At 42.4% G+C, this 15303-nt stretch overlaps 1 protein-coding gene across 3 annotated transcripts in view; it reads left to right on the top strand.

Moving 5' to 3' along the window:
• Nucleotides 1–15303, top strand: part of SEMA5B (semaphorin 5B) — a 715815-nt gene that overhangs the window by 631771 nt on the left and 68741 nt on the right. For all 3 annotated transcript variants that reach the window (XM_069224666.1, XM_069224667.1, XM_069224668.1), the window contains 3 exons: nucleotides 752–895; nucleotides 5025–5172; nucleotides 11182–11407. In XM_069224666.1, the coding sequence (XP_069080767.1) occupies nucleotides 752–895; nucleotides 5025–5172; nucleotides 11182–11407 (518 nt within the window). The remainder of the gene's footprint in view (nucleotides 1–751; nucleotides 896–5024; nucleotides 5173–11181; nucleotides 11408–15303) is intronic.

Genomic DNA, 15303 nt, shown 5'->3' on the forward strand with positions numbered 1-15303 from the left:
AGATAGCTGATTGCAGAAGAGATCTTCCTTTTTGCGTGTTGACCGGCATAACTCCAGAACTCTGCTCTTATGCACTGTTGAACTGCAAAGTGTCACACAGACTTTTCAGAAAGGTGACAACCAATTATATACACAATGTACATGCCACCAGCAACCACAATAGCGGACATTGCAGCACGTTTCAAAGTAACCTATGAGGTAAAAAGTAGGTCTACTGTCAGTCTGTCATGTTAATTCATAAAAAATCTTTAAAGTCAGAAATATGTTAGGAATACATCTATCTTCATCTGGTATTATTACCTGTCCTCCGTCCGGAAGTGCAGCTTCACTATTAGCTAGAGCCCAAAACAAGCATAAAGTGAACTAAACAATAGTTCATGCAAGGCGTATGTAGAATACCGTGTTTTCCTATAGCAAAGGACTCTACAGCAATGTGCTGTGCAGGGCAAATTTTGGATTTGCACATGGTCAACTAAAGTACCAAGTTATTTGTTTCCCATATGCACTATGTGCAAATTTCAAAAACTTTAGAATGACATTTAATGCCCGACCCCTGCTGTACTTTGCTGAATGAGTATAATAGCCACAGTTTACATTTGCAGGCGGTTGATGGTAAGATTGACTTGCCCTGTCAGACACAGGAGCACAACGTTTTGTATTTGTCAGTGTCCCTTCATCTTGCTGTACTAGAAACACCACTGCTCAGAGAAGTTGTTGGCTAAACTTTACATACTTCTGTTTTCTCACGAAGGAACGGAGCTTGGACACCCTGGTCATCCTGGGCCCAGTGCAGCACGAGCTGTGGTATCGGCTTCCAAGTGCGACAGCGATCGTGCAGTAACCCGGCCCCACAGTTTGGGGGCAGAGTCTGCGTGGGACAGAGCAGGGAGGAACGGTAGGAGATCCCTAGACCTTCACACTACCATATTTCCGTCTTGTGGTCTACTTGTTGGCGATGTATTACGCATGCCCCAAGGCTCTGTCGAGGGCCTGTCAGAACTCTGTTCATTTTGGGTGTGCAAATATGTTCATTTCGGTGGGGCAACAGAATGTCAAACAGATTGTCTAGATTGTGTTGCTTGCTCAGGTGGGAGTGCCAGGCCATGACCTCTGGAGGTCTGAATGGAAATCCTTAACAGTATTTGATAAAGTCTCGAAATGGACAAAATGTAACTAACTTGGACATTCCTGTTTTTGCAGCTTACAAAATTAAGGAATAATGAGAAACCTATTTGCTTTGTAGGTGCAAATTGAAGATGCTTCCCTTTTGCAGGTTACCTAAAAAAGACCAGAGCAGCCTAATGTCTGAAGTTCAGTCCTATAATGGGCATTTAGGACGGGAGTAAATCATTTGCATTGATTTGCAGTTGCAGGTGTATGGCGCTTCATGCAGCTGATGTAATGTCTTAAAAGCTGTCAGTAAACAGGCAGCACGCTACCCTATACATGTTCAAACAGGAGTGAAGACTCAATTGAACGGATGTGGATTTTATGTCTCTGCCATTCATTTCTCTGTAAACAGCAAAAATTGTGCAAAATCGTTTTGCTCTATTAGTGCATGTGCTGAACTTTGTGTTGTGACAAACTGTTAAAAAAACAAAAACTGATGGTTTCTTTTGATCCAGCGAGACAAACTAGTAGAGAGTCAATCTGAACAGTGAAATGCCTCCCACTAGGCGTGAATGTTGTTGAAAAATGACCTGTATTTTTAATATTCGTAGGGAGCAGGAGAGTTATACATGCTTCCTTCACACATCAACTGCCTCCCATTATTGTAACGACCAGGGCCCGACTGGGGAACCAAATACAGCCCTGCTCCTCTCATTGCTTCATACAATCTCTCTCTTTCAGTCCATCTATTCTGTCTTTTTTCTCCCGCTCTGATCGTTCGCTCTCTACCTCTCTCCTCCCTTTCTCTCCCTTTTGACGCCTCCTGTCTACTGCAGTTAACCTCGGGAAGCTGGTGAGAGTGACCGAGAGACCAGGTGCACCCCTTGTTCTAAAGAATGGCATATTGGGGCTCCAGTCCACCAGGGCAATGCCCAGTGGAATGAAAGGCTTGACCGGCCTTGGTGATGACTAAAAGTGTCCTATATTGTTTATGCTGATTTCAAAGGCCACATTTTCTGCTCGGAGCCGCTTTGATAATAGTTTTCAAAGGGTGGTTAATGTTTATGTAAGATATGTATTTGAAACGTGTCTCAATGGGCAGCAATTGACATGTTTGCTTACTGACAAGTCTCCCTTTGAATGTTTGCACATTAGTGTTTCTGCCAGGCCGATAGACTATCTGTGAACTTCTTCAGGGCCTGAGAGGCCTTTCTGCCACTCTGGCATTTTCACAGTGGGCTGCAGCCTATGGGACTACTTACGGAGCAGGATGGGCTGCGAAGGCCATCCATGCAAATTGCCTTATAGTACTTGTGGCCTCGAAGTGTGAGGCTGCATTTTTGCAAGGGGTGATTTTGGTTTCCAGTCTGGCTCCTAACTCCATAAACACCCATCCACCTTTGGAATCCTATTATTGAGGTTGTTGACTTTACTTATGGTGGTGCCGTTGTTGTCAGCCTGTAGCCTTTAAGGGTTTTATACTTCTCCAAGTCCCCAGCCCCTCCAGAATCTGCTATATAAATGCAGTAATTGATTCATTTTCTTTCTTCTTGGCAGCTGGCACTCATTTCCCTTTTATATCTTCTTTTCCTTGGCCTTCCTCCACTGTAGCTTGTTCTCTTGTTCTCAACATCATACCCTACAAGGCAGTACTGACCAACTGGGAGGACACCGCCAGTTAGTTGATAATCTGTGACAGTGTCCCAGGGATTTAAGGAGAAGCACATGGCCCTATCACACTCTGGCTCACTAACTATTTGGAACTCCTTCGCCCAAGACAGTACTGGTAGCATAAACCTGCTCCTTTCGCTGGTTCTCCCATGCTGCTGACAAACCCCTCCACATACTCCGACCCTCCATCATTAACACCGCCTTCTTGCCATGATCCCAGCACAGAGTCATGCTGGCTGCGAGGTCATGCAAGAGTTGGGGAAAGCAGGAGTTTTCTCCTCTAACTGACGAGAAGTAGGGCTCCTCGTTGGTATGAAACCTTCCTCCCAGTAGGCCGACATAGAGAGGGACTTCCATAGGTCCATATCCTCTTCAATATATGTCAAGGAAAGTATGGGAATCTAAGCCCGCGCTCTTCATGGTAATGATTGACCAGTGATTAGCCAGTCTGCAAGTAGGATTCTTACACAGCATATTCGGCAGTGCACGATGTTCCATAACATTCACTTCACCTTCTCAAAAAATGATAGGAGACCTCAACATTTCAACAACTCAGTCTAGACCTGATTGAGTTGCCATTATATTGTAAAGTTGTCAATGGAGCTATCCCCACTGCCTTGGCCTTCATCTGCTGTGACCGGCCAAGTTTCCTGTTTATCCTTGGACAGCTCTTGTGCCGATCCCCTCACCCAGTAGTACTAGCCAAAAGCAAGTACAGTCATAAACCCGGAAGGGGTGGACCGTACGGCTCAGCTTCTCCACTTGCTCACAATATCAATAACCATAATGAGTTATCTATATCGTTGGACCAGTTTTGATGGTGCTATCAGAAGTGTCTCCCTATTGTGAACTTTCCAAAAAGCCGATTTTGCTATTTTATATTTTCTCATGTTAGCAAAGTCAGGCGTGGTGGTGGAGGTGACTGCTCTATGACATTGGTTGTCATAAATTGCCCAGTTTACTTTGTATGTGATAGGCTTCGTGGGGTGCGTGACAAATATTATATAGGTTTAGTGAGATGTGCCAACGTTTGCCCTCTGGACATTTGAACTGTACAGAATGGATTTTTTTCACTATGCTGATCAGCCTCTTTTGAGCCTCTGTACTCGGCTCCCTTATTATCACTATTGTATCAAAAAGAATCCCTTTTAAAATAAATAAATTCAGTTCTTCATGTGAAGACCAACGCTGAAGGCTGATAAAAACAATTTATTGTGTCATTTTGGAATGAAGCCATAATTTAAATGGTAAGGGAACGTCAGTATAAGGTATTATTAAGCATTGTGTTAGATGTTAATGAGAGATCATTCGAATATTCCATTGACCTGCGCCTCTTTGGAGGTTCGTTGGATGGTGCCTCTTACCAAATAAGATTAGAAATGTGAGCCGTGCCCTGCTCAGTGGTTTTGCTTTGCTATAAACAATAATAAAAAACGAAGGCTCCTAGATGGTGAAGGTAGCTAGATTTGCACAATCACCTGTAGATGGCTGATGCTGCTGGGTCTCAAATGGATAAGGTCTTGGCTGTGCTCTAAGACAGCGCAGGAGGGGGCGTGACTTAGCTGTGGCGGCATCAGGTTAATAGAAATGTGAAAAAAACATATGAAAATATGAACTGTTAAAAAAAAAAAACTCCAGACACAAACGTTCTCAAAAATACAGGTTTCGCCTGTAACAGTCCTACAATCCATAAAGAACACCTCTTTGAGTGTCCCACAGCCTGCTCAGCCATCACGTCTGGTTTTGAGGCTGATGGGACACGACCTGCAGCTTCCAGTAGCTTGTCCTTTAGACACAGGTGTAGAGGAACATCGAGCTATTGTCAGTAACAGAAAAAGTTGACATATTTGAAAATCATCAAAAGTGCAAAAAGCAGTTGTGATTATTTCCGCTTAGATTTGGAGCTGAGGGAGAGAAAAGACATGTGCCTAAGGGAGAACACCAGGCATTTGGCTCTGACTAGACAGATCTGAGGTCCCTCACGGAGACATAGACCTACCAATATGTTAGGGTACATAGCTAACTAGCCTGCCCCCGTACTTTCCTAAAGTTTGAGGGATATCGCGGCTTCACCAGGATACCCACAGACCTTGCCATTCTGTTTCAGCTAGCTAATGGCCTTGTTTGCCTGAAATGAAGTATCTTTGAGCTGCAGGCATGGGCACTTTGTTTCACACTTGTATGAGGCATTCAGACTCTCAGAATACTTAAACAGTCCACTAGACCAGGCCTTTGTCTTCCAGATTCTGCAACGAGAAGAATCCGTGCCCCCTGCCGATCTTCTGGTCCTCTTGGGGCCCGTGGACGAAATGCAGCGCCAACTGCGGTGGAGGGATTCATTCGCGCCAGCGGTCTTGTGAAAACGGGAACACGTGCCTGGGCTGTACTGTGGTGCGTATCAGTGCTCATCGCTGTTTTTGTGGTGGGACTCCCTGATGTGAATGACATGCTCATATGCTTTTATGCTTCACTAATAATGAAAAGATATGCCAAACAACAATGTTTCTTAGCACAGAGGTGAAAACAAAGGAATCCTCCTGATGCTGGAATTAGAAGCGAGAAGTAGTTATCCGGTGCCCAGGGGCAAAACAGCTCTGGCAAGCTTGACAAATGAGACATACTCACAGAATACTGCTTTATGGATGTTGTTTACGTTTGTATACCTTGGGGGGAGGGGTGCGTGTGTGTGTGCTTAAGTCACCAAAGCAGCTTCAGAATTTCCTCCAGGTTTGGTAAAGTGTTTTTTTTTTTTAAAAATAGAGACACTTCCTTTTAACTAATATGGTTAGTAAGAACAAATGTAAGTACCAATAAAAGTATAGAAATTAAAACTACCGGGAGGTGGTGACCTGTTTTGTCTAGGATTTAGGTAGAAATTAGCAGTTTACGAAATTGCATAATTTTGTATGTGAAAGTTATGTGAATTTATGTGAATGAGACTAAATATGTATTGATAGTTTGTTAGTATTGTTTGTGAAATTTTCACGCAAGGCCACACCTCATACAATAACGTGCAAGATATGAGACTGGTTTTAATAGATTTAATAGTTTCTCTTTAGTTCTACATTTTCTGTTCGAATCAGTATCCCACAAGGAAAAGATTATACCAATTTATGTAACGGAAAGTTTTTGAACGTCACATAAAGCAATTTTTTTTCATATATTGCAAGTGTAATCATTATTCACCCAAGTCTAGGAAATGCGGTCGATATGAGTTCTGGACTTTATTGCGTCTAACCTCAGAGTTACTGGTGGGAGAAGGGGAGAAGGGAGCAAGAACAGAGAGCATGAGACAGACAGCCCAAAGGTGTACCAAGTTTCGCCCCCCCCCCAATAAAATGCACCCTGGAACTTCCCCAAGAATTGGCACATCAAAGCAGACTACTATGCCGTAGATGCAGACAAATCTCACAAGGTCAGATCCCCATCTTCCTGACCGTCTTTTCTGCATTCCCTCCAAAACTTGAGCTGCCTCTACCTGACTGCAAACTTTAATTTTTCTCCCAAACCGGAGTATTGCATTTTTAAAGTGTGCTAAAGACAGGCTTTTAACTGTAGACACATCAGCACCTTGTTAATACACCGCACCTCTTGCAGCCGAACTTGCATAATTATGTAAAAGAATATCAGGTGAGTCCCTTTTTGTCCCATTTGTTACAGCGCATATCTTTTTAAGGATAATCTGATTTCCTTAGCTAAGGCTGCCAAGTTTCCCAATTACCTACTTTATTGGGTAATAATCGATGTTTTTCAAACAATGATGTCCTGGGGGAGTTAGTTAGAAAAGACATCTGAATCTAGAAAAGCACATCAGGGTCCTTAGATTTCCTTCTGCCTGCAGTGCTTGTATCCCAGGAAGCAGATATCCAGCGCACAGACTCCATAATGCTAGATATTCGCTCTCCTTGGAGGAGTTCTGGTGCTCTCCTGCCACTTTTAGTGTGCATGGTAGCTGACCAACTCACTGGAGTATCTAAATAATAAAAAAAAAACATATAGATGTCTTGGGGTAACTCAGCAGTCAGTTCTTGTACCAATGAGTTGCAGACCCAGTGGCCATTTGCTTTATTCTCAAAGAGCCGTGTGCTCCATTACTCTGGAGGATGGCTCATCTAATGCAAAGGTGGTGACGGGACTCTCACAGATGGAAAGGTCTCACATTTACCTTCTTGAGAACACACTGGCAACATCTTGTAACACTTGTTGCATGTCTGTTTGTGGAGTGTGTGGGCTTGATACAACTTTGTGGGTGCTCACATCTTATACCAGTCTTTTCCCCAAGTGTAGGAGCAAATGTCCCATATCAGCAGTAGCATCTTGCAGGGTGCAGAAGGGGCGAATACACATTAATTTAAATAAAATAAAAATTACATAAAAAAAAGTAAACCTCTTACCGTCTCTCACTGACGTGCCGCTCCTGTCCTCCGTCGCTGCACACAGGCACAGGCTCCCAGCCTGCAGCCAATCCTGACGCTGCACAAAGCAGCATCAGGATTGGCAGGATTGGCGCTCCCAGGCAGACTGGAAGGCTGTGCAGGCTCTCTTCAGCCCGGCAACTGTATTGCTGGGCTGGAGAGCCCCTACTGCGCATGTGTATTTGCTGGGCCGAGACGGCCGGCCAAACACACATGCGCAGTGAGGGGGAGTGCTGAGCACTTCCCCTCGCTGCTTGTCACCACTGTGGCCCCACCACTTTACCATAAAACAATAATAAACTCATTTTTTTATAGTTTTCTGGTAAAGATCAAGCAGCTGACGCTGCTGGTGGGGGAACAACGCTCCTCTGCCCTAGCGGAGGTGCCGCTCCTGCATATCAGAATCCTTGCCTCTAAAAAGGACTCCAAAAGAGGGCGTCATTCCAAATCCTGAGGAAAGGATGACTTCTTATTGAGTCAGACAAGCGCCACATCAAAGTTTGCTAATGTGTTTTTGCTTATCTTATTATTACCACAGGAACGGCGTCTTAGGACCAGACTGTAGTTCTGATAGTGGGTTCTGAAGGGTTTACATTATAGAGAAACCAATCATTTTCTTGTTAGGATGAATGCCCCACTTGGCTTAGCAGAATTTAAAACACTGACGTTGAGTTTACACGCAAATGCCTCATATACTGGTAACTAACCTACTAAGCTATCCCCCTTGTGCTGAGTAAAATACGTTATTAGGCTACTCTGAAATTATGCAAGTCTGGTGACTTACATTTTTTTTCCACTCATAAGCAGAATCAAACAGTATGACACAAGAAGGGGCATTTCAGCCTTCCCAGTCTCATTTCAATTCTCTATTAGTCAGCAGAGTTGAAAGAACTGACAGGCGTCTCAATTATCTGTCTGTGTGGTATTTTACAGGATCGTTCAACCTGGAGACTGCACAGACCTACCAGAGACCTTACCAGAGTACTTTAAAGTGGGGCCATTCACTTTGTTTATGAAGAGTTAAGGAAAATGTCTGTCTGGTAGCAAAAACATTATTATATACTACTTTAGAAAAATTGAGAATCAATTTTTGCGACAATTATTAGAGCATTGTCACAGGTGATTAATACAAGCAGTGTACAGAAAATCTTCTCTTTTCTGGAAATGTATCTGTTCCCACATTTCTTCTCCTAAGCAACCTTTTTTAAGCACAGCCTCACCTTTGTTACCATTCTGTAAGCGAAGGAATCTGGCACTGATCCTTTACATTTCCCAAGGTTGAGTGATTCTCCTTTCTAACTTCAACCGAAGAACATAACATTTTAAACTGTTTCACTAAATGAAACTGTTTGAACAGAGACAATACGTGTTTCCCACGTTTTGTGAGAAGGCGCAAAAATTGTACATGAAGAAGATACAATACTCAAGAAAGAAAATTTGGTTTCCCATATGGCCCCTGCATATCGTTGATAAACAGGTCATCAATAGCAATGTAGAACTGTCCAAGCATGAAAAATTATGAGCCTTTGAAGTTTCATGAAAATAATGTTTTGCTTTATAGTGGCATGGCAGACTCAAAACTATGGATTGCAATATGGCCCTGAGAGTGGCTGAGGTTAATTCAAGCATACCATCCATCCATCACCTTGTTGTTGCAGTTTACGTCTTTAATGTGACAGCCAGACGTGGGCTTCATGCTCACAGTGCTATAGGACTCAAGCTGTATCTCACTGATGAGCCGTAAGTAGGTCGAATCCGATATGGTTGCTTGTGGTCCCTTCTGGAGGGAACCCTGCCTGGCAGTTCAGGACAGACTTTTCCCTTAGTTAGCAGGGTTGGTACTGATTTGCATACGGTAAGCTTCTGTCTAGAGTGGCATAGTGGGTGAAAAACAATGGACTGGAATGCGGGCCCAAGCGAATCAGTGGATGAGATGAATTCAGCATTCCATCCATCACCTTGTTGTTGTCGCAGTTCAAGTTTAATATTAAAAAATCATATGTTACAACCAATAGTATGTTATATTGTCATAGGTAATAAACTGCGCTGGTTCGCCTTATTTTTGAGCAAGAGATCTCAATCGGTTCAGCTGGGATCGACAAACTCTACTCCCCATAGTTTAACTTGAGAGGTGCCACAGGGCACATCACTGAGCCTGACACTGTTTAATGTTTATGTTGCAGCCCTCAAGAAGTTAGTGCTCAAGATGGGCTTCGAAAAATGCTTGTACACCGATGATACACAATTGGTCATCACCATAGGTGGGAAAGTCAAAGAAACCAGAAAGAAATTATCTAGCTTCTAGAGGAAGTAGTAAGCTGGACGAATGCACATTGTTTAAATCTGAATGCTGAAAAAACAGAGATTCTGCTTCTAGGGGCACCAATGACATTTGTGACGCAGCATGGTGGCTGGCTTCCCTTGGATCTGCCCCCAAGCCTGGTAAGAAACTTAGTGATTCTAATTGATGAGCCTCTAACCATGCAGGAACAAGTCATTGCCGCATGTGGCAAATGCTATGGTTTGTTGAAACTTCTTAAAAAAACTTTTCCACTGGATCTCCGTAGATTACAGCAGATCCATTCTACAAGCCCTGGTGGTCAGTAGACTGGATTATGGAAATGCCTTACATGTAGGGATGTCGGACCATCTACTCACCTACGTACAGGTGATTCAAAAAATGGCCGCAAAAATTATCTTTGACAAAGATAGGTATAGTTCTGCCTCTGCTTTACTTAGGACTCTCCACTCGTTGCCCACCTGTATGAGGGCGAAATTCAAACTTTTATGTCATGCCCTCCGGGCCCTTCATAACGTCGATCTAGAATGTAGTTGTATGCTCCTTCGAGAAACTCGAGATCTGCAAATCTTGCCTTTGCCAAAACTATACGGGTGAAAAAAGTAAGAACAGACAGCCGTTCTTTCACCTACTTGGCGACAGCATCCTGGAATCAATTGCCCCTAGATCTTCGCTGCAAAAGTGATTATCTCAGATTTAGAAAGAAACTGAAAACATGGCCCTTTCCAAACTAAACACCGGCTTTACATCCACCCCATGTTACGGGATGAGTTATATCGCCATGATATCCTTGTTGGATAAATGTTGCGCTTTACAAAAACTGAAGTAAATAAATAAACCTCTGCTCTAGGTGAACTTGCAACAAATTACACATTTATGCAAGAGAGGAGCCACTGTAATAAACCTTTTATAATATTTTACAGCTGTGCTTTACAGTCAAAGTAACATGGACACATTGGAAGTTTCAAATGACATATTATAAAGATGTTTGGAACCGAAGATGCATTGTACATTTCAGTGGACAATAAACCAGATGGAAGCATTGTTCTTGTAGTCTTTGCACAGTGTTAATTAAACTACTTCTATAAATTAAAGAATATAATTTACATCCTCTTAGAAACAGGCCGTGCACGTGTTAGGCACAGCATCTCATTATGGTATCCATTAAGTCAAGTGTGAGCAAAGAACAGACCCTCCCAGATAATTACACTTTCTATATTGTACATGCCTGGTTCATCTACATATATTTTTACACAGAGGTCCATTACAAAGGTGGATTAAAGCCAAAAACCTGGGTCGTGCCGAATGCCCCCTTCTTGTTCCCTCCTCATAAGCCCTCTCTGGTACTTGCATAGAAGCATATGGAGATTAAATGAGTATGCTTGTTTAAGTATAGAATATATATAATTTAACAGAAGTGCTATTTGTCTTTATTTCAATCACAGCGAGGTTGGACCAGATTGTATTATTTTTGTATGTTGATGTTATTTGAAAATCTTTTGGATGGCCTAAAAAGTGACTAGCTAGTGCAGGCATCCTAAAATATTGAACAATTGTAGTTGTAAATTGCTTAATTTCTCCCATTGTTTAACCTCCCACTCCTGTTTCAGACTAAGCAGGTAAGCTAAATATTTTTTTGTATTTTTTTTTTTAAATGAATTGAGAATTAGTCTTTATTTCTTACAGGAGTTTAGGACCTGTAACCCAGAAAACTGCCCTGAAGTTCGGAGGAATACGCCTTGGACTCCGTGGATGCCCGTCAATGTGACACAAAATGGCGCCCGCCAAGAACAACGCTTCCGCTACACCTGCCGTGCACAACTGGCTGACCCCCATGAGCTTCAGTTTGGGAGGAAGAAGACAGAGACACGGTTTTGTCCCAGTGATGGCTCTGCGGTTTGTGAAACTGACTGTACGTTCCTTCCATTTAGGATGGCAGCAGAGTCTGATCAGTGTGTCCGAGTGTGAATGAGTGGAGTTTTGTACGGTGCTTAAAACATACTTCAAAGACTTTTTGGTATGCATCAGTTTTTTGGGTACACGAGGACTAGATCTTCTCTTGAGTAATCTGCTGTAAGGGATGGTTAGAAGAGCCCTCAAGGGAGTTTGTATGCGCAGAGTCCTAAGATTCTGTGGTGACTGGAGACGGAAATGCCTTGCACTGTGCTCTGCCGGGCATGGAGCACCGGGTGTGGGATATGAACCAAAGGACTGAGTACTTTCAAAGTAAATTCGGGGCACCCTTTTCTTACCTGATGCACTGACTTTTAGGAGCCTCTCTTCTCACCAGGTTAATATCTGGGCAATATATATATAAGTATAACATTTATTAATGACCCTATACAGAGCAAGGGTGTTTAATGTATGTCAATATGTATGTGAAAAAGGAGATCCAGAGTGTGCAGTAATACACAACAAATGTTTGAGTAGGAAGCGGTTGGTCCTCTGTTGAATTCCATAGTGCTGTGCCCATACTAGGATCTGTTAGGCCTTAGCAGTGTGCAGCTGGTAGCTACTTTGATGAATAAATAAATAATAGCCCCGAGGTGGATGATGAGAAGAACTTGTCTCTCGACTAGGTTGTGACTGCTTGCCTAGGACTAAGTAGGGAAAAATGTCCAAAGACGGTCCGTCAGTTGTTTCTAAAAGGCTTGTTTAACTATATTTGAGCCTTTATGATTAGGACTATTTTCACATCTCTCATCTTCATGATGGGGAGTCTCAGGCTAAAGGATTGCACCACACTCTGGACAGTAATGTAACTGAAATTACCATGGTTTTTATTCTTTTTGTGTGCAGACCTGTTCACGGGTGATGGTCATCTAGGGTTGAAAAGTAGCATGTTGAGTCCTGAACACTTGCTATATTTATGTAAGATATGTGTTCCCCTGCCCCATATTAACGAACGAAGAACATTCTTATTTGACTTTCTATCTTTTGATCCAAGCTGATTGACATGTGGGCTGACTGTTGACAACATCGCAGGATTAGCAGCTACTGAATACATAGAGAAAAGTAAATGCGTCCGCCTTCATTCCATTGTAAACGGCCACTGAGCTGTCCCACCTATGCATTTATTCTGGATTAGAATTGCGGTTACAGTTTTTTTTACTTTTCTACTAGCTGTCATTCCTATTTCTAGGAACCTTTCCCAGCTATCGCTGCGATTGAAGTCTTTATCTACTTCTCTGATATCTTTTCACTGTGCCTCGCCATGCCTACTCCAGTTTGCACTAATGACTTATGGGGGGGTTTATTCTCCGTTGACTTGCTTCCTGTGCACTCCCTTCTTTAGGCAAATCTCAGGTTGTCTGTAGACAAAGGTGATGGACGTCTCCAGTGCTTGGATGTGGAGACAAGTTCATTGCCCAATATAGCTTCAAAGAGCCACAATATTTTGGGAGACAACTAACAAACCATTGGTAGTTCATGGGCTTTTTCTGCAGTATTCTTGTGTTTGTTTTTGCAGACAAACATTTTATATTCCATATGATTCGTAAACTTTGATATCACTTGTCAAAGATGTCAGATGTAAGGTGAAGCTTTCGAAGGCAGAGCAGGTTCACTTCGCTGCTACCAATGTAGGTCCAGTTTGTAATGTGAGAGGAGATAGATCAGATCTGATTTTCATTTAGTCCTGGAAAATGGTGCTTGCCAAAACGTTCTTCAGACAAACTCTGCCACTAGACGAGACCAAAAAAGAAAACTTTTAGGTGTCTAAATTTTCCTAAAACACAATAGATGCATGTTTCATTAGGTAGTAATGATTACAGGTTTTAGGTGACAGCCATTTTTTTTTCCTCCATGGAAGTCTGCCCTATTTACATGCATACAAAGAACAACATCTCAATTTGCAGAGCAAATTATGGGTTTTATAGTAAGCAAACTGCTAGAATTGGCAAACAGTGGCAGAAATGGATTTCACAGTGTTCCTGCAGAATACTAACTACACACTTTATCAGCATTAGTAAATATTAAATATGCAACTTACTATCTTCCAAAGTCCATTAGCTTCAGTTCTTCGATTGTAAGAGGCAAGAGTTTCTAAGTCATTGGAGGCAGGAAAATACCCCGCTATTTACTGTTTCCCATTTTATCTCAAAAGAATATTCACTTTTACATATACGTTTTGAATGAATGAAAAATGAATACACATTAATGCATTTTCCACTCTTGAGAGGACAGCAGTCTCGCTTATTTTGTGAATGTGGCTTAAGGGAAGGGTAAATTCAGTAGCAGAGAACATTTAATCTGGTATTGCTGATCAAAGGCCAAGCCTTCTGTTAATGTGTACCATTGTGTATACATTGTAACTTAAATGAAGCACACTAGACGTGTAAACCAGATTCTCTTCTCGAAAGCAGAACAGTTCAACAAAGTAGGATTCCTGAAAAGGTGGGTATGGCTTGCAATGAAACTCAGATGTTTATGCAGTTCTCTGTCATGGGAAAGGCAACACCTGAACACCTCTGCAGAGATGAAATGACACTGCTACAGGCTAACTGACCTTATCATTAACACTGAATTCAGCAAGACTGGTCTTCTCATGCCATTTCATCTCCAACAGAGTGGCCGTAATCGGACTATTTGAAACCAAACCAAATCTAATCTCAGTAAATACATCTTTAAAAAAAGTTACAATATGAATTTGTATTGTTTGTGTGAATGGATGGCACAGGGCTTTCCTCCGCATTCCCTAGTGGGTTCACCTCTAAGTCACCATCGGAATATGACACAGTCTGGTGTTGATGGGACGTCATTGTGATTTAGTGGTTTTGTCGGCTGTCTGTGAAGTGGGTTGGGTAACTTAGTCGAGTGTACAGCTGGTTCCAGAGATAGTGTGTGGCTATTGTGAGAGTGCCCATTGTTAAGGAAGCATTGGGTCTTGTTCTATTCAAGGACATTCCTGGTCCCTCCATTGCAGGGGAGGATGGCTTGACCTTTCTGTGTCAACTTCATACTTCAAATTCATCACTGAAGGCTGATGTTTTAACATCCTTATGAGAGATGGTTCAGTGTAGCGTCAGTGGCAGATCAAGGGGATTCCAAAGATGTTCACACACTACCCTCTGGTATCTGCTTCTATGTTCTTTCATTTGGACTTGAATGGCAGGCTGGAAGGTTCGACTGGACCCCGGGTTTTTTGTGTGTGCATAACAGCCATGTTAGGGAGAAGATGGTTCAAGTATCTACGGCAGTGTCTTGGACTGCAGCCTTGATAATATTTATATCTGATATAGATCCTTGGTACACTGTTTTTTCTCCACATTTTACATCTGATTCTAGGGTAGGCATGCATAATTAACACAACAGTAAATCACATGCGTAGTGATCAACTATTAGAGCTGGGCTTGATTAATGTCCAAGTAATCACTGAGGTAATATTTATGTTACTCTGTAACGTTGTACGAAAGTGCCTTAAAAGTGTTCCATGTGGCACTATAGAAAACGCTGAAATAAAGAAATAAGTGCAATATTTCACTTCAGACTTACATGAGATGAGTCAGTACTCGGTGAGTTTCATACAAAAACACAGTGACTGCTTTGCTGTGTTTAATTACTTAGAATAAGCTATGTACAGTGTCTCTGTTCAGTCATATCAGACGTGACTGATTAATTTGAGCAAATTAAATGCACGCAGGTTTACCAACGATCAGTCCACCTGCGTTAGTACACAAAGACGGGATCCCATAGACCAACTCAAAGCGTCATTCCGAGGGCAATTTGGGTGAGAAAACCGAGTGTCTTGATTTAGAAAAAAACGGGTTTTCATATGGGCAGGGAAAGCGAGAGGGGCAAATCATTCTG

This window comes from Pleurodeles waltl, chromosome 3_1, assembly GCF_031143425.1.
Source record: "Pleurodeles waltl isolate 20211129_DDA chromosome 3_1, aPleWal1.hap1.20221129, whole genome shotgun sequence".
Lineage (NCBI taxonomy): Eukaryota > Metazoa > Chordata > Amphibia > Caudata > Salamandridae > Pleurodeles > Pleurodeles waltl.